Source organism: Sceloporus undulatus, chromosome 1, assembly GCF_019175285.1.
Source record: "Sceloporus undulatus isolate JIND9_A2432 ecotype Alabama chromosome 1, SceUnd_v1.1, whole genome shotgun sequence".
Taxonomy (NCBI): Eukaryota; Metazoa; Chordata; class Lepidosauria; order Squamata; family Phrynosomatidae; genus Sceloporus; species Sceloporus undulatus.
The window spans coordinates 145809844-145828989 of NC_056522.1; the positions used below are offsets into that span (position 1 = coordinate 145809844).

Sequence of the window (19146 nt, forward strand, 5' to 3'; positions counted from 1 at the left end):
AAGAGTCCCTCCCCCCGACCTCCATCTTGAGGGGAGAGAAGCAGGCAAGATACAACGGGCCCTGCCTGCCAAGAGAAGAGCCCTCCCCACCCCCCGACCTCCATAGGGGGAGAGAAGCAGGCAAGAAACAACAGCCTCTCTCTGCCTGCCAAGAAGAAGAGCCCTCCCCCCGACCTCCATCTGAGGGGAAGAAGCAGGCAAGAAACAACAGGCCTCTTCTCGCCTGCCAAGAAGAAGATGCCCTCCCCCCGACCTCCATCTTGAGGGAGAGAAGCAGGCAAGAAACAACAGGCTCTGCCTGCTAAGAAGAAGAGCCCTCCCCCGACCCATCTTGAGGGGAGAGAAGCAGGCAAGAAACAACAGGCCTCTGCCGCAAGAAGAAGAGCCCTCCCCCCGACCTCCATCTGAGGGGAGAGAAGCAGGCAAGAAACAACAGGCCTCTGCCTGCCAAGAGAAGAGCCTCCCCCCGACCTCCATCTTGAGGGGAGAGAAGCGGCAAGAACAAACAGGCCTCTGCCTGCCAAGAAGAAGAGCCCTCCCCGACCCCATCTTGAGGGAGAGAAGCAGGCAAGAAACAACAGGCCTCTCTGCCTGCCAAGAAGAAGAGCCCTCCCCCGACCTCCATCTTGAGGGGAGAGAAGCAGGCAAGAACAACAGCCTCTGCCTGAAGAAAAGAGCCCTCCCCTGACCTCCATCTTGAGGGGAGAGAAGCAGGCAAGAACAACAGGCCTCTGCCTGCCAAGAAGAAGAGCCCTCCCCGACCACCACTTGAGGGGAGAGAAGAGGCAAAAACACAGGCTCTCTCGCCTGCCAAGAAGAAGAGCCCTCCCCCCGACCTCCATCTTGAGGGGAGAGAAGCAGTCAGAAAACACGGCCTCTGCCTGCCAGAAGAGAGCCCTCCCCCCGACCCCACTTGAGGGAGAGAAGCAGGCAAGATACAACGGCCTCTGCCTGCCAAGAAGAAGAGCCCTCCCCCCGCCTCCATCTTGAGGGGAGAGAGCAGGCAAGATACCAGGCCTCTGCCGCCAAGAAGAAGAGCCCTCCCTGACCTCCATCTTGAGGGGAGAGAAGCAAGGTTGTTTTTTTTGTGGTACTTGCTTTGTTGTATGAGATATGTATGCTGTAAACTTTGATCATAGGAAAAGCGGTAATACAAAAAACATATTATTATTATTATTATTATATTTCCAAGGCTTCAGGGAGCTCTCTGAAGCCTTCAAACGGCAGGAAGGAGAGTTTTTGTTTCCCCAAACAAGGCAGAGAGCTGTCTTTCCTCAGGCAGCGGGTGAGAGATTATTTCCAAACCCCTTCCAAGGCAGAGAGCTGCTTGAGAGAGGCAGCTCTCCATCCTGGAAAGGGGCAGGATTGGTGTGTGCACCTTTCCGGGCTTCTCCTTCCAGGCTTTTCCCTCCCCAGGGGAAAAGCCCGGTAGGGGGAGGAGGAGAGATGCGTGTGTGCACAGTGACCTTGACCTCGCGAATAATCGAAACCACGAGATGTCAAAGCAGAATGTCAAGGGACGACTGTAGAAGACATAACAATGTGGAAGCCAGTATAAACAGTGGTTTGAGTGCTGAACTAGGCCTCCAGGAAACCCAGGGTACAATCCTCTCTAGCCATGGAAACCCACTGGGAGACCATGAACAAGACACACCTCTCACCATAAGTGAAAGACAATGGCAAACCTCCTCTGAATAAATTTTGCAAGAAAATAGTAGGATGGTGTCAACAGAAGTCAGAAGAAATTTGAAGGCACATAACAACAACATAATAGTTTTGCACTGGAATTTCATTTGTGTTTTTCATTTCATTACTCTATGCTTAAATCACCCAGCTGCATGTAGATCAGGAGGCAGCCTAATTAGAGAATGGTTTGTTTAGAAACTGTGATTCATAGTGGCACCGGCGATGTGTATTATGCCCCAATTTGCAACCTTTAATGGCGTTTGCAACACATTTGTATATATGCAATATTGCTTTCTAGGGTGCTAGAAAACAAACTCAACAACAGTTTTTCCACTGGTTTCACAGGAATATTGTATGCAAAATGTGTTCCATCAGGTACTAACTCAACAGCAGTTTTCAGTGGCTCACGAGGAAAGTTGCAAATCACTGAACTTTAAAACAAAATGCACCTAAACTGCATCACAATCGAATCGTTGCCAGCATTGACCAATAAGTCCATTCATAGATCTACTCACTGTGGTGTGTAATGTGCCTCAGTTGCCTCTTGACCTATGATGACCTCAGGAATTTCATGGGTTTTTTTTAGGCAAGGAATCCTCAAAAGTGTTTTGCCAATTACTCCCTTTGAAATAGTTTATAGCACCTGGTATTCATTGCCAGTCTCCCATCCAAGTATTAACTTGGTCTGACCCTGCTTAGCTTCCAAGATCAGACAGAATCTGGTAGGTTCTTTAGGCCATATCACTAAAAAACCTAAATAACCTGGGACTAAAATTGGATTAAGCTGATAGATGCTAAATATATCAATAAACTATAAATCCCAGAGTCCCAGAATTCCCTAGTATTGAGCCATGGCAGTTAAAGCAGAGTCAAACTGCATTAATTTTGCAATGTAAATGCAGCCCTAGTTGGAAACACAACCCATTGTAAGGGATTTGAGATACTTGCTTGATGTTTGTTTCCTTCTGTCAAATTTTTAAAAACCAACAAATAAAGAAAAATTGTACATATCCTGACATCCCTGGTTCTGGTGCCTTAAACAAAACTGGAAGGCTCTTCTCTTTCAACAGAAGTGTTGAGTGCATTCCAATGTGCTGTAGAAAAATGCACATCTTCTGTTCTACAGCACCTTGCTCTTATTAATAATATTCTCAAGTGGGCTTTCAAGCTATCAAATTGCACTTTGCCATATTGATGACTTGAATTATTGAACCCTTAGGCAATTTGTCAGTCAATATTCAATGCTTCAATTAATCTTACAAATGGGCTTGCTGAAAATGATAAATAAGGCTTTTACTCTTCAACATTTAACCTGACTATTATTATATGTTCAAGAAGGCAGCTCCTGAATTCACTTTATAAGCAACTTGGTTTTGTTTTAACACCACCTCATGTCCATTTCCAAAACTGACAAAGACAAGGAGAATCTGCACAGAAAAGGAAGAGTGCTCACAATCTATTTAGAGGTGTGAAATTTCTACTAAGGAAAGAAAACCATTTTCTTTGGGGGGGTTAAACTGAAATTGGGGGGGAATTGAATTATTATGTCTTTTACAGACTGAAAATTGTTATGCTACTCACAATATAAAAGGTACTACATATATAATGGATACATCTATGCAATGTTTTTAGCATAAAAATTATCATGTTGGGTATCTTAAAGGTATAGTTCAGTCAGACAACAATTACACACTGAATTCCCTTTTTAAAATGTTTATTTTATTTTATTTTTGTTATAATGGACTTTAAGGAACCATTGATTTTGTCACGGATCCCACTTAAGAGCAGGTGAAAAACAATAGCAGCAAAAAAACAATCAACCTTTGTAAAATGGGGGAAATTGCTTTGGCCTCCTCTAGCTTTCCATACTGTTAAATAGGCAAAGTATTCAAACCCATAAAAGGAACTGAGAAAAGGAAAAGGATCAAGATCAGAATTACAATGACCAGATACTGTACATGTGTATTACATAAATGTTCTTCCTGTTATGTATTTTTTTAGAAACAGCTGTAAGGAACTAATATATGGACGCTTAATCATAAATATTTTGTTTATTATTCTAAAATAGAAATTCAAATTTCCTAATTTTTAGGATCTCCCTCCTTAATTTTCAATTTTTTCCCATGGGGGGAGCTTTAGAAAAAATGGGGGGAACTAGTGGCTTTCCCCCTAATTGAGAATTTTTCCCCAAGACCTTCATGCCTCTAACTTTGTTCTAGATCAGAAGCTCCTTTCTACATTTATCTTTCTAGTTAAACAGTGTCTCCTGAACAGACTAACTAAAGAGAGGCCAAAATATTACTCAGCCTTTTCATGCAGCCATGTACAGTACTGCATATGCATTCATTGGCCAAGGTGAAAAAATACTGTAAGTTGTCTATTTTTTAAATTCTTGTCTAAAATACTGAACACTTTAAGGACACTTGTACAATAGTCATCTAAAAGTTGATCAGTAGGCTAAATCATACAGTAATCCTACCTACAACAGATTTACTGAAATTAATGGTATTTGCTATTCACAACTCCAATGGTCTATTCTAGCTAGGAGTGACATTAGATTTAGCCCAGCAATGGGCATCATGCTATCCTTCAAATGTTGGACTGAAACTCTCAGCATTCGTCACAATTCGTATCTCAGCTTATACTGCTGGAATGTGCAGTCCAATAATATATGGAAGGCCACAGGATTCCCAACCCTGATATACTGCAGATTCTACCTGCTCATATTTCTCAGTACACAGAAAGAAGGCCTCAGAACACAAAATAACAAAAGAAACCCTGGATAAAGAGTTCCAGCAACTTCTCAGCTAAGTCAGATCACCCAGTTGATTAGCAGAAATAGTCTGACCAATTGCGTAGACAGTGAAGTTAACATTGCATCCCCTGCTACACTTGAGCAGTTTTTTTCAGAATCTATATACAGTTGGCCCTTCTTATACACAGATTTCTTATACACGGATTCAAGCATCCACGGTTTGAAAATGTTCAAATAAAGTATAAATTTAAAATATCACACCTTGATTTTCCATTTTTTTATAAGGGACACTATTTTGCTATGTCATTATATTTAATGGGACTTGAGCATACACGAATTTTGTTATACATGGGGGATTTTGGAACCAAAACCCAGCGTATAACATGGGTCCACTGTATAAATTCACTAAAATTTGTAATAACCCTTTTTTGCTCAATGTCTTGGTTTTGTGGAAGAAATGGAGGTATCTCTTGGCTCCCTACCCTTCCCCTTTTCTGCCTTTTCTTACTCACCCTCTTTTCCAGAGCCCAGAAAAATACGCACAGTTTTGAGGTTGGGAGGTTTATGGTCTGTATACAGTTAGGGACTTGTTCCACAATGGGACGACTATCACAACGGAGCAACTAATTTGTGCTCTGGGCCCTGGTCATCAAAACTGGTATCAAATAATACAGATACAGATAAATAATATAGATACTGCTTCAGATACAGGAATATCCTCGCCAACTTACTTTTTTTGAAAACATGTGCATCTCTACGGCTATATATTCTAAAGACCAAATAGCATGCATATATAATTGTCTGCAAGAAGAAACATTTGGTAACTCAACGCTTCATAAGGCAGGATGGGAAGCAGAACTTTCCTTTTCAATTGATAGTAAGACCTGGGAAAATATATGGACTCATTTACCATTTAAAACTAGGTCCATTGCCATTAAAGAGAATACTATCAAGTTGGTCCATCAATGATACCTCACCCCAGTCAAATTGGCTCGTATGTCTACCAATGCTAATCCAAAATGCTGGAGGGGTTGTGAAGGTAAGGGAACCTTTGTACATATGTGGCTGGATTGTCCCTTACTGCATGAGTATTGGACAGAAATTTTACAACTGATCTCCAAGATCACTAAACAAAGTATACAATTATCACCACTCCTGCTCCTGTTCTCCATTTTTATGAATGAAAATATAGCCCTGCATACACATGTGCATACTCATATCCATCTATCACCTATCCTAAGTTTCTCAGTCATCAGTAATTATCCTGGTGCTTTCTTATGATAGATTTCTAAATAAATGTACAACCACACTCACAGACTCACTAATACAATACAAACTGCAGAGTTATTCTAAAATGAGACTTTATGCCCAAAAGGTTGGAATGCAGAGTCTTTCAAAAGATTCCACTGAATTCCCCATCTGTGTAGTCAAAGGCTTTCATGGCTGGCATTCATAGTTTTTTGTGAGTTTTTCGGGCTATGTGGCCATGTTCTGGAAGAGTTTATTCCTGATGTTTTACCAGCATCTGTGGCTGGCATCTTCTCTGAAGATACCAGCCACAGATGCTGGTGAAACGTCAGGAATAAACTCTTCCAAAACACGGCCACATAGCCTGAAAAAACCACATAAACCAACAGATTGATCCTTCCCTCAGTATAAAGCAGCTATACAGTCCCATCATAAACTAGCAGGAAATAGTATTTTGGCCTACACTGTTAGCATTATTTCAAAGAACTCTCTTGTAGTGAATTCTCTGTTGCTAGTGCATCAGGCACATGGTAAGTATATGCAGCTTACAACAATACATATTGCAGTGCACCAGAACAAGAGAACAGGAGAGACCAGCAGGAGGCTAACATTCCCCAGATGACAATGAAGAGACACAATAAAATGAACCCAGCTAATCCAAAGCATGCAATCTATGCTTATCCAAGGATAAAACAGTTTCATGCATTCTTTTTTATTCCTAAAACCAAACCAAAGAAAACAAAAAGTGGAACTGGAACACCATTACCTTATATGCTTATCTGACATAGAACATTGCAGACAAATTATAAATAGGAAAGTCATATAATTTATTAAGTAACTGTCATGTGTAGAGAATTACAGCACCCATCCCACCCTCAAGGACTACTTTCAATAAACAGGCAGTGAGACAAGTTTTTGGCACTTTGAACAGCTGATGAGAGTAGTGTTTCTCTACCTAAGCAAAGTTTCTTCAGCGAAATGTAAACATTGAAAAGTATTCTAAATTAATCTAGTAGCACCAACAAAATGATTTACTATGCTCAATACAGAAGATGTAAAATAGTAAAGGAAAGGATTTCTTGCATTCATGTCACATATAATTTGCTCTCTTAAAGTTTCACCCACTTACACATTATATTGCCCCTTACAAGTCACTTAAAGGATGCATGAATATCTCAGTACTCACTTGTGCATATTCTCCACACCTATAATGATCATGATATAGTAGGAAATTCCACTTTGTATAACAAAATGTAAGGCATACCTAAGGGGGGGGAAAGTATTTTGTTAGTCTAAGCACTCATTTCAATTATTTAAAAACAAACAAACAGGGAGGAATATCTATTGTGCACTGATCAACTAGTCAAACACAATACACAATTGTCTCTGTTTATCAAATTTAAATAAAGACTGTATACAAGCAGCAACTTCTCAGTGTTTCTGAAGTTACTTTAGAGCTGTCATTGCCCTCAGTATCCATGTTCATTGTGCATCCTCTGTCATGGTGCTTGATATATGTTTTGCACTGCTTCACTCTATCTTGGAAAAGCTGAAGCATGCCTTGAAACACAAGTGGCACTAATGCAATAAATTACCAAGTTTTGTTGCTAATATCTATGCTTCACCGGAGCACCTTTAAGAGTGTGATTTCTACATGACAGGATGAATACATGTGTCCATTTTGTACAGGACCAATTTTGTGGATCCCAGAAGTTAACAAATGCCCCCAAATCCTTGCTAGGAGATGTGGAGGGCGCCCACACACCCCAAAGGTATTTGAGAGGGGTTTTGCAGGGAGAGAGCCATGGGGGGTGCAGCCCTCCAAGGTCTCCCGGGATGCTAATGTAGCTCCCTTGCCTGTAACAATTGCCTACTCCTGCTCTACAAATTGATGAAGAAGCAAGTCACACTTTTCATGTTTATCTGGGCCTATCATCAACCTTCCTACAAAAGGTGTACTGAACACATCTATCACTCATACAAATACAAGAAAATACTAATTACAATTCTAGCTGTAAAATTCAGTAATCCAGATATGACTTTAGAAAGAAAATCTGTGTACTGTCAAAGAGAAAAATCAAGTTACTCACCATCCGAAACAAAAAAGTGCAAGATAAAGGCCCAAAAGGGTGGCAACAAGATGCCTTATAAATGGGCTAGTTTTGCTTGAATGAAGGTAAGTTCGAAACCAAGCAGCAGCAAGCAAGGCGAAGAGTTGGCACACTACAAAGTTGACCTGCAGGGAAAAGAGCTATTATTCATATCACTATATGCTGAAACTGTACACTTACTCTATTTATATTGCAACGAGGAAACAAATCTGTATCATTTTAAAAGTAACAGCTCTTTGCTTATTTCATTCTCACTTGCAAAAAGCAACTGCTGAAGAAGATTAAAAGTGTTTATTTTATTTCACAGTTCATAGTTTTTTTCTTTAAAAATCGCTTGTACAAAAATATGGGTTTGTACAAAAAGGGGTTTTTTTTTTACACAGAAAGAGTATTTCGTGCCAAATGCCATTTTCTGTACAAAAAAGTGTGTGTGTACCATTTTTTGTGCACATGAACCATTTGATTTGTTGAGATGTTCTTTCTTATAAAGACCAACGCCATAATACTATGCCATATAGGCTTCCATAATGATGGTCAGTATTGTCCATTTCTTCCTCACAGTAACTTATGAATTCCATTTTGGGAAACAGGCAGGATATAAACCCAATAAATAAACAAATTTACTCACTACTAAGTACACAATTCATTTGGCTAAATATGGAAGATACTATGTTTTCATACTCTTTCTATGTTAATTGTAACACATCTTACTAATGCAATTTTTGTTTTGTTTTTTATTTTGGGTTTTTTTGTTTTGTTTTGTTTTGTTTTGTTTGTAATAGGATAAATTTTCTCCCAAAGGTGGGAGAAGAGACCTGCTTTCTTGTCAAAGAAGATAACATTTACAAGTATTTATATACCTAGACAACTGGTACAGGTACAATCCATAATAATCATTTTATCATGAACTCTTTGGTGCTCCACAGATGTATCTGTTGTTGCATATAGAAAACTTTACACACAGCACGAAAGATCACAGCAGGTATCCTCTTACTGACTCATTTTCTGATCATTGCAGAAGTCAGAATTGTGTTCCAACTGTGCAATGACCAAAATCCCCACAGCCATAATTCACCTTGTAAGCAGTGCAGCCCCAACCCTATAGCCATTTCCATGTTGCCAGAGAGCTGGGGAATGAGGGGGACACATCCAGCTGTTTCCCTATAGCTGGTCGTGGTGCAAGGATATAATTTGCAAGGACTACCCAATGACCCCAGAGATCTCAGTAATTGCTTATCGCAGCGCAGCCAGCTACAGGAAAGTAGCTGGGCATGTCCCCATTCATCCCCTCCTCAAACCACAGAAATTGTGCTGTCAGGGGGCTGCACTGTTTACAACGGGACTAGTCTTGGGAAGCATAGCTATGGAGACATAGCTACATGATACCTGTACATCTCCCCGTGCGAGATGATCTCAGCCCATCTTTTGGATTAAATACTATAAGGTAAATCAAGCTACCTAAGTTGTTGTAACTGCAAGAAGTACCAAATGTCATGCTTGCTGCAAAATAAGTTGTTCTGTCATTTTCTTTAGGTGACATGTGAAATGTGAAAGTAATAAATGCACCACATGCATTTAAAAAACACCACTGTACAGACATCTGGAAAATCCAGTCCAGGCAGACAGATGTGCACAAGGTGAACTACCAGCTGCCAACTTTTCTTCTACCAAAGTGACTTACCCAAACTGTATCACATACAACTGTCTCAGCTAAGAACTAATATCTTGCCATATATCAGAAACTACAATGGATTATAGCTATATAGCTCTATCTTTTTAAGCAGCAAAATTCACAATTCACAATAATGGAGAGAGGCAATGTTCTCATTTGATCTGCTGCTTAATAAGTCACAGTGCTTCACTACAGAATACAAGTTTGAAAATTACATGTGTGATATTTCATATGTCATATACAGTCTGCTTGACAGTAAGCAGGCACAGCAAGAATATGGAGATGACAGAGCATATGGAAAAGACTGAAGAGCACCCTATTCAAAGTGATGTTCCAGAGCAGAACTATCTGTTCCTTAATGCATTCTTCTCACATCAAACTGTATGATGAACGTGAGGAAGAAGCATTATGCAGACATGAGGAAAATACTTCATCTGTCCCTTGTCCATCAACTCTCCCACACAATTTTTCTCCTTCACCAAGCCTTAAATCTAGAAATAAACCAAGGGAAGAAGAAAAATGGGCTAGTGAGAATGGAAACAGAGGAAGAGATTAGAAGGATAGAATTAAGCACATCCTCCTTTTCATTGCTTTCCCCCTGAAAATAACACATTACTCCCTCTTTCATGTCAGCTCAGCAAGCATGGGTCTGGGGATCTATTACAGTCGGCCCTTCTTGTACACAGATTTTTTATACACGGATTCAAGCACCCACAGTTTGAAAATGTTCCAAAAAAGTATAAATTTCAAATATCAAACCTTGATTTTCCATTTTTGTATAAGGGACACCATTTTGCTATGTGGTTATATTTAATGGGACTTGAGCATACATGGATTTTGTTATCCTTGGGGGATCTTGGAACCAAACCCCAGCATAAAACAAGGGTCTACTGTATATAGCTAGGTTTTTATGTAGTTATCAAGTTTAAGGAGATCCACAAAGCAGATATTATTTCTCTCGATTTCTGTCCAGGAAAAAAAAATGATATTATGGAACCTACTTTTGTTGTTCTTTCATATCAAACTGCCCAAAAAGTCCACAAGGCAGATGTTAGTTGTACCTACACTGTAGATATAATGCAGTTCAACACCACTTTCACTGCCTGGGCTACATCATACAGAATCCAGGGAGTTGTAGTTTTGTGAGGCATCAGCACTCTTTGGCAGAGACAGCTAAAGACATTGAAAAACTAAAAATCCCAAGATTCCATAGGATGATGCTACAGCACTTAAAGAGGTGTCAAAATGCATTATTTCTACGGTGTAGATGTATCCACTTTCTTCTCTGAAATCTCCATCCAGAAAAGTTATGGAACCTACTTTTGTAGTTCTTTCATATCCAACAGCCCCCCAACACGCACGCTGGGGGGGATGATTTAATAGAGAATGTGTACTTTGCCTAAATCTGTATGCATCTTACTAGCAACACAGCAAATTCACTTCAGGGAAATGTACAAGAAAAGCCAATAATCAAGAGCTCAGAATGAGAGAGGCAGATAAGTAGCTAATGTGAGCACATTCCATTGTGGTCAGGCATTTCAACAATGAGCCCTTGCCACTGCACAACATAATAGCAAACAACAAACAAACAAACCTCCAAGCATGAGTGGGCACAAACAAATTCAATACAATTCTAGCATACACAATTTAGTGCCATGCTTTGACATATGAGTAAAAAAAGCCCATCCCAGAAGAAAGTATGAAGTAATTTGTGAGTTCCACCTCCTCTCAACAGCCTTTCAGCAATTAAAGGCTAAGCAGGTCAAACAAGGCTGTACTTCTCAAGAAACTCAAGGTATAGAAGAGAACTGTATTTGTCAGGCACTGTGACATATTTCTACTAAAAGGAATCTCCCTACCCAAACCATTTCTCTCCTGGTGGCCTCTCTCTCATTTGGTCTATCTCTAGAAACAGATAAAAGCTGTTTACACCATTTCATTCAGCCGATCAGCATTACCAGCACGACAGCTCAACAATTTAAGGATATGTCTCAATTTTGATGCTGCTTAAGAGGCAACTCTAGACATAATGTTTCCTACTGAGTATATTCAGCAGAGTTATTCAAGGGAAAGAGTCAAATTCCTAGCTTTCCAAGGCTGCAAAGCTATAATAAAACTGTATTGGTAAAGTTTGAAATCCTTTTGATGCTGGCACTGTTTCAGCCGGAGTCCAGTAACGTAAGCTACTATTTGACACTGTGAATTTACCACAGACCTAGCAAATCCTTCAAATAAACAACGTATTAAAATTAACAGTCCAAATTCTTCCAGGGTTCAACGGTCAACATAAATCCTCAATTTGTAAAGGAGAGTGTGCATTGCATTATACTGCAGTTTAAGAAATCCCACCACTGTACTGTGCTGCTGATAAATGTTTATCCATATACAAATGTGAAAGAATGCAATCAATTTGAATTCACATTTTAAAAAGTAATCTTTTTTTAAACAAAAGTATTCTTTTTTTTATATCAACACTGTTACTACAAAAAAAAAGCAAATTGTTTTCAAACACTTAAGTTTATGTGCAGATACAATTACTGGTTCCAAACTTGCATCTCCAGATGTTAGACTGCAGCTCCCAGAATCCCCATCCAGCACAGTCAATGATCATTCTGTGATATGTATTGGTCCAATAACATCTATGGACACAATGCTGGGATCTACATCTCTAGAGATGCCTTGTCTAGAAGCTAGTTGCTTCCATGTCAGAGAGGCAGTAAATCCACTCTCTAATTTAGGGTCCAAACAGACAGGCCAAAAAAAATGCTGCTTCGGGTCACTTTGGAGGTATGCTGTTTAAATGACACAGGTATCTTAAGAGGCCAGAAGCTGCTCCAAAGCTGTGCTCCAGGCCTTAGGACTGGAGCATGGCTTTGGCATGGCTTCCGGCCTCTTAGGACGCATGCATCCTTTAAATATAAACCTTCAAAGTGACCCAAAACAGCTTTATTTTGCCCTGTATGTTCAGGCCCTCAGTTTGAATTTTATGGCAGTGCCAAGGTGCTAAACCCTATCATCCAAATAGTTTCAAGACCATGTTTAGCTCCTTTAAAGTTCATATTAAAGCCAAAAGCAGATTAACAACCACCACCACTGCAGCCTTCCATGTGTTTGACCACAGTTTCCAATGTTTCTAGCTAATATGACCATGTCTGGGATTAATGGAGATTGATGTCAGCAGTAGGTTGGGAAAGGTTGCTCTAGAGCTTAAACAAATCCATCAAACAATGGAACAAACTCCTCCAAGCAACATGTTACCATAAAGGGCACAAATGAAATAGAATGTGAATTAGTTCAGAGGTAAAAGAAAATCAATGAAGCACCACTGTTTGATGAACAAGGTAGTAAGCATTTGTATCAACAAGGACATGAGTAATATTATAATTGCAAAACAAAAACCCTACTGAGAAACCTTCGAGCTTTTTTATTTCTTCTATAGAAAAAGGGGCCTTTTTCCTACTTCATCTCATCAATGAACAAGTCAGATTATATGAACGGATAAAAAAAATCTTCCATGAAAGCCACATGATTCTATCAAGTACAACTCATATGGTAATTGAAAGTAATATGAATGGGACATAAGATCGTTCAGGTGCTAGAATTGCCAAAGAGCATTTGTGGTGTATGAAGGAGTAGATCAGTGAGTGCTCCTTCTTAAAACTTTTCCCTTCCCTCTTATTCCCTATTTCTCCCTCTAACGTATATTAGACAAACACTATTAAGTTGTAAAAAATGATATCCCTACAGCAAAGTTCTCATCACAATAATAAGGGGCCCTCAATAAATATTAATTGTGGGGGTATTTTCCCATCAGTAAATGCTGGATCATGGGTGTGCATGCAGTTCACAACACAATGAGTTGTATTAAAAAATGCTTTCTACAGTCTATAGCTGGTATTCTATTACTCTCTGTATTTCTATGATTGTACACCATTATTTATTTGTGGTCTGAATGAGGTGTATCATTGATACTGTACTCCTTTGAATTTGATATTTTCATTTATTTCTTTAATTTGTGTGTAATGTCTTGTTACTTATGTTATATACAGAATTTCTATTTTGTTCATTGATGTTCATACATTATCCTATTGGATAATGTTGCTAATTTTACATACTGTTTAATGTATTGCATATTGTTTCAATTATTTGTTCTGGGCATTTTCATTAGTTACAGTCTTGTGTAGCACAAGATACTTCAGGAGATACCTTGTCTCTTTACAACTATTTTGTTATTGTTAACTACCATCAAATCAACTTCAAATAATGGCAACCCCCTGAATGAGAGACCTCCAGGTTACCCTGTCATCAACAGGGTAACTTGCTCAGGTCTTACAAACTTAAGGCTATGGCCTCCATGATTAAGTCCATCCATCTGGAATACAGTTTTCCTCTTTTCCTTTTGTCTTCTACCTTACCAAGAATTATTGTCTTTTCTAATGAGTCATGTCTTCCTGTGATATGGCTAAAGTATGACAGTCTTAGTTTAGTCACCTTGTATTCTAAGGAAGGTTCAGGCTTGATTTGCTCTAGGACCCATTTGTTTCTTTGGAAGTCGTATCCATAGAACTCCTCTCTAGCACCACATTTCAAATGAGTTGATTTTCTTCTCATCAGCTTTCTTCATTGTCCAGCTTTGGACAGAAATAGGAAATATGATGGTACCAACAATCCAAATTTTAGTATTCAATGATACTTCGGGATCTTGTCTAGTTTCTTCATGGCTGCTCTTCCAAGTCCTAGTCTTCTGATTTCTTGACTGCATTCTCCATTCTGATTAATGACTGAGCCAAGATAACGCTACTACAGTGGGCCCTCGATTCCTGCTGAGGTTTGATTCCAAGAATTCCCATAGATACCAAAGTCTGTGGATGCTCAGGTCCCATTAAATACAATGCTACAGTAATGGTGCCCCTTATATAAAATGGCAATATCAAGGTTTGCTTTTCGGAATTTGTATTTTTAAATATTTTTCAAACCGTAGATGGTTGAATCTGTGGATACAGAGGGCCAACTGTACACCAGCTTTATTATACCTACTATATCAACTTTAAAACACACACACAAAGCTTCACAAAAAATTTAAAAACCCAAAGATTTAAAGAACCAGTTTTGTCAGTCTTCACCTTCTTAGAATCATAGAGTTGGAAGAGACCGCAAGGGCCATCCAGTCCAACCCCCTGCCATGCAGGAACTCTCATTCAAAGCATACCCAACGGATGACCATCCAGCCTCTGTTTAAAGACCTTCAAGGAGGGAGACTCCACTACACTCTGATGGAGTGTGTTCCACTGTCGAACAACACTTACTGTCAGAAAGTTCCTCCTAATGTTGAGGTGGAATCTCTTTTCCTGGAGCTTGCATCCATTGTTCTGCTCTCTGGAGCAGCAGAAAACAAGCTTGCTCCCTCCTCAATATGACATCCCTTCAAATATTTAAACAGGGCTATCATATCACCTCTTAACCTTCTTTTCTCCAGGCTAAACATCCCCAGCTCCCGAAGTCGTTCCTCGTAGAGCATGGCTTCAAGCCCCTTCACCATTTTAGTCACCCTCCTTTTGACACGCTCCAGTTTCTCAACATCCTTTTTGAATTGTGGTGCCCAGAATTGCACACAATATTCCAGGTGGGGCCTGACCAGAGCAGAATAGAGTGGGACTATTACTTCCCTTGATCTAGGCACTATACTTCTATTGATGCAGCCTAAAATCACATTGGCCTTGTTAGCTGCCGCATTGCGCTGTTCACTCATGTTCAATTTGTGGTCTACTTAGACTCCCAGATCCCTTTCACACGTAGTTTCATTCAGCCAGGTGTCCCCCATCCTATATCTGTGCATTTCATTTTTCTGCCCTAAGTGCAGTACTTTGCATTTCTCCATGTTGAAATTCATTTTTTTAACCTTGGCCCAGCTTTCTAATCTATTAAGGCCATTTTGAATTTTGATCCTGTCCTCTGGGGTAGGTGTCATCTGCAAATTTGATAAGTATGCCCCCATTTCTGTCATCCAAGTCATTGATAAAGATGTGGAATAGCACTGACCCCAGGACAGAGCCCTATGGGACCCCACTGGTCACTTCTCTCCAGGATGAAAAGGAGCCATTGTTGAGCACCCTTTGGGTTCAGCCGGTCAACCAATTACAAATTCATATAACAGTCACTTTGTCTAGCACACATTTTACAAGCTTGTTTGCAAGAATGTCATGGGAAACCAGGGACGTAGCTAGGATTTTAGGAAGGGGGGGGGGGTCCAGACTAAGTGTCACCATTATAATGGGGCTTGAGTGCGGCGGCGCAGCAGCACACACCATTCATTTTTCTAATGGAAGGGGGGGTCCGGACCCCCAGATCCCCCCCCCCGGCTACATCCCTGGGGAAACCTTGTCAAAGGCCTTACTGAAATCAAGATATACTATATCCACAGCATTCCCCTCATCTAACAAGATGGTAATTTTATCAAAGAAAGAGATAAGATTTGTCTGGCATGACTTCTTTCTCTGAAACCTGTGTTGACTCTTTGTGATTATGGCATTGCCTTCTAAATGTTCACAGTCTCTCTGTTTAATGATCTGCTCTAGAATCTTTCCTGGGATCGATGTCAGACTAACTGGACGATAATTGTTGGGATCCTCTTTTTCCCCTTTTCTGAAGATGGGGCCAACATTTGCCTTCCTCCAGTCTGCTGGGATTTCTCCTGTTCGCCAGGAGTTCTCAAAGATTATTGCCAATGGTTCCGATATTACATTTGCCAGCTCTTTTAATATTCTTGGATGTAGTTCGTCTGGTCCTGGAGATTTATATTTATTTAGATTAACCAGGTATTCCTGTACTATCTCCTTACTTATTCTGTGCTGAACTTCCCCTGTTCTGTCCTCTGCTCCATTATCCTCAGGTTGAGCACCCTTTGCCTTTTCTGAGAAGACTGAGGCAAAGAAGGTGTTGAGTAATTCTGCCTTTTCTCTGTCTTCTGTTAGCATTTTGCCATCTTCTCCACGGAGTGGCCCTACCGTTTCCTTCTTCTTCCTTTTGCTGAGGACATATCCAAAAAAGCCCTTTTTGTTTTCGCAACCTCTTTAGCAAGCCTGAGTTCATTCTGCGCTTTAGCTTTTCTGACTTTACCCCTACACATGCCTATTTTTTAGAATTCTTCTTTGGTGATTTCCTCATTTTTCCATTTCTTATACATGTTCCTTTTAAAAGTTAGCTCAGTTGAAAGTTCCTTAGTCATCCATCCTGGTTTCTTGAGACACCTCCCATTTTTCTTCCTCACTGGAACTATTTTAACTTGTGCCTTCAGTATCTCTCTTTTGAGAAACTCCCATCCATCCTGAACTTCCTTCTCTTTTAGTATTCCTGACCAATGGGATCACCCCCAGTATTGCTCTTACTAAAATCAGCTCTCCTGAAGTCTAGGATGCGTGTCTGACTCTGCCTGGCTTCTCCTTTCCACTGTATAACAAACTCCAGGAGAACATGGTCACTCCCACCTAAGGATCCCACCACTTGCACCCCATTAACCAAGTCATCCTTGTTGGTTAGGATCAGATCCAAAATAGCTGATCCCCTTTTTGCCTCTTCCACCTTTTGGACAATGAAACTGTCTTCAAGGCAAGTGAGGAATTTTTGCTAGACCTTGAGGATTTGGCTGAGTTTGACTTCCAGCAAATATCAGGATTACATCTCTCCTTTCTGAGTGTGTGGTCATCTGTTCTAGAAAGACAGCATCCAATTCCTCCATCTGACTTGGGGGTCTGTAGTAGACTCCCACAGTATCCCTATTGTTTCCCTCCCCTTTAATTTTTATCCAGATGCTGGCGCTGTCCCTCCTTCCTTCACTTTCAGAGGTAACTTACAAAAAGAAAAGAAAATGAACAGAACAGAAATACAGCTATTATACTTAAAATATTAAAACCAGACAGAGATACACTCAGAGGACAAGAAAAGAAAAAAGGTAAATCTGGGCAGATTAAATGAACCTCAAGCTAGAAAACCTTCAGGCTTGATATCAGGGAAATTTCCCTAGGATTCTCCCCTCCCCCCCCGTCTCTCACACACACCATGCCATCCTGATGTGCTGAACTATAACTCCCAGAATCCCACAGCCAACTGTACTACATTAAGTGAAGCCTTCAAGAACAGAAAATAATCATATTCCCCCCTCCCGCTACACATCTACAGGAAGATAAACTAAAAAGGTCCTTCAGAGAAGGCAGGTTCATGTGAGAGAAGGTGCCAAGCAGTTTGAGTTCAGTAAGCAGGCACAAGGGATTCAATCCAGCCAAGTAAAGCACTCTTAAGTCCTACTGATTTCATGGTTAATTTTCTCACTGATATTTAAGGGATATAAAATTGTTTGGAGAGTACTCAGGATTTTTTAGCTAGAAAATTTCTGAGTTTCAGAGCAGTTTCAATTCCCCTGAAATCCACAGACAAAAAGATAATACTATAGCTAGTTTGACGAGAAAAGGATTTAGATTTTGGTTTCACAAACTTGTCTTAGCAAGCTAAGCAAAATAAACTAATACATCATAGTTTCAAGACAAAGCAAAGACCTGCCCATCTTCTCACGGGCCAAAAGAAGGGCTCCCAATTTTGCTTTAAATTTATGACCAAAATGCTATCCACTAATCATCTATGCAATTAAGCTGATGCATCAGCCAGCTTGGTCACAAACAGCTGGTTTAAGGCCAACAAGAAATATTTAAAGCAGAATTTAACATTATTTTATACACCTTGCTTATTTCCACAGTCATGCTATGAACAAGGCTGAGAGACACTGGCTGGCCTAAAGTCTCCTGGAGCCCATTCATACTACACAAATATAGTGCTGTATTCCACTATAACTGCCCTGGTTCCATCCTTTGGAATCCTAGGGTTTGTAGTTTGGTGAAGCACTAGAGTTCTCTGGCTGAGAAGTCTTAAGTACGCCTCTCTGAACTGTAAATCCCAAGATTCCGTAGAATGAAGCCGTGGCAGTTACAGTGGAATCATAGCTCTACAACTGTGTAGTGTGGAAGGGCCCCTACTCAGTTTAATGACTAAGTGAGAATCAGAAGTTGGGTCTACCCAACCCTACTCTGACATATGAATTACTTGGACTTCATTGGGTCACAATGGCAATATGTCAGTGAAAGAAAGCACCCCCTTTCTTTCACTGGACGAATCTCTATGATCTTGACTACAATCTCCACTTCAATAGGTGAATATGCACAATAAATCTAAATCTGACTAGGAAGAAAGGGACACAAATGTACCCCAATCGCCCCTCCAACCTCGAAGGAAATTGACAGATGACTGCTACCACCATTCCTTTGCTTCATTCTGCAGAAGGCAACCAAGATTCCTTTTGGCCTGATTCTTCTACTTTCTTTTTACTGATACAGAATCTACCCCAATCTACAAATGCACACAAAATTCAAGGAGAGGTTCCCTTCCCTCAATTGGCAAGTTAACTAGATATGTGACCACTTGGCCAAAGCCCTGGATGATCACACATACAAGGAGCATTATAGGGCACCTTCAGAAGCAGCCCGAGGGCAGGGAACCGTCTAATTAAAAAGATTGTATGTACAGCGCTGTGTAAATTTACAGCACTTCATAAATAAAGGTTAATAATAATATGACACAGTAAGTATTGATCCTAAGAACTACCTTAATTAAGAAACAATACTTGCCAG

The 19146-nt window shown here is 40.2% G+C and overlaps 1 protein-coding gene across 1 annotated transcript in view; it reads right to left on the reverse strand.

Annotated features, from left to right (window-relative positions):
• The window catches only part of MBOAT2 (membrane bound O-acyltransferase domain containing 2), a gene marked incomplete at its 5' end in the record, with an annotated part of 112784 nt that overhangs the window by 65826 nt on the left and 27812 nt on the right, over positions 1 to 19146 (reverse strand). Inside the window, 2 exons of the mRNA XM_042457534.1 lie at positions 6876 to 6953; positions 7780 to 7928. Coding sequence (XP_042313468.1) covers positions 6876 to 6953; positions 7780 to 7928 — 227 coding nt within the window. The remainder of the gene's footprint in view (positions 1 to 6875; positions 6954 to 7779; positions 7929 to 19146) is intronic.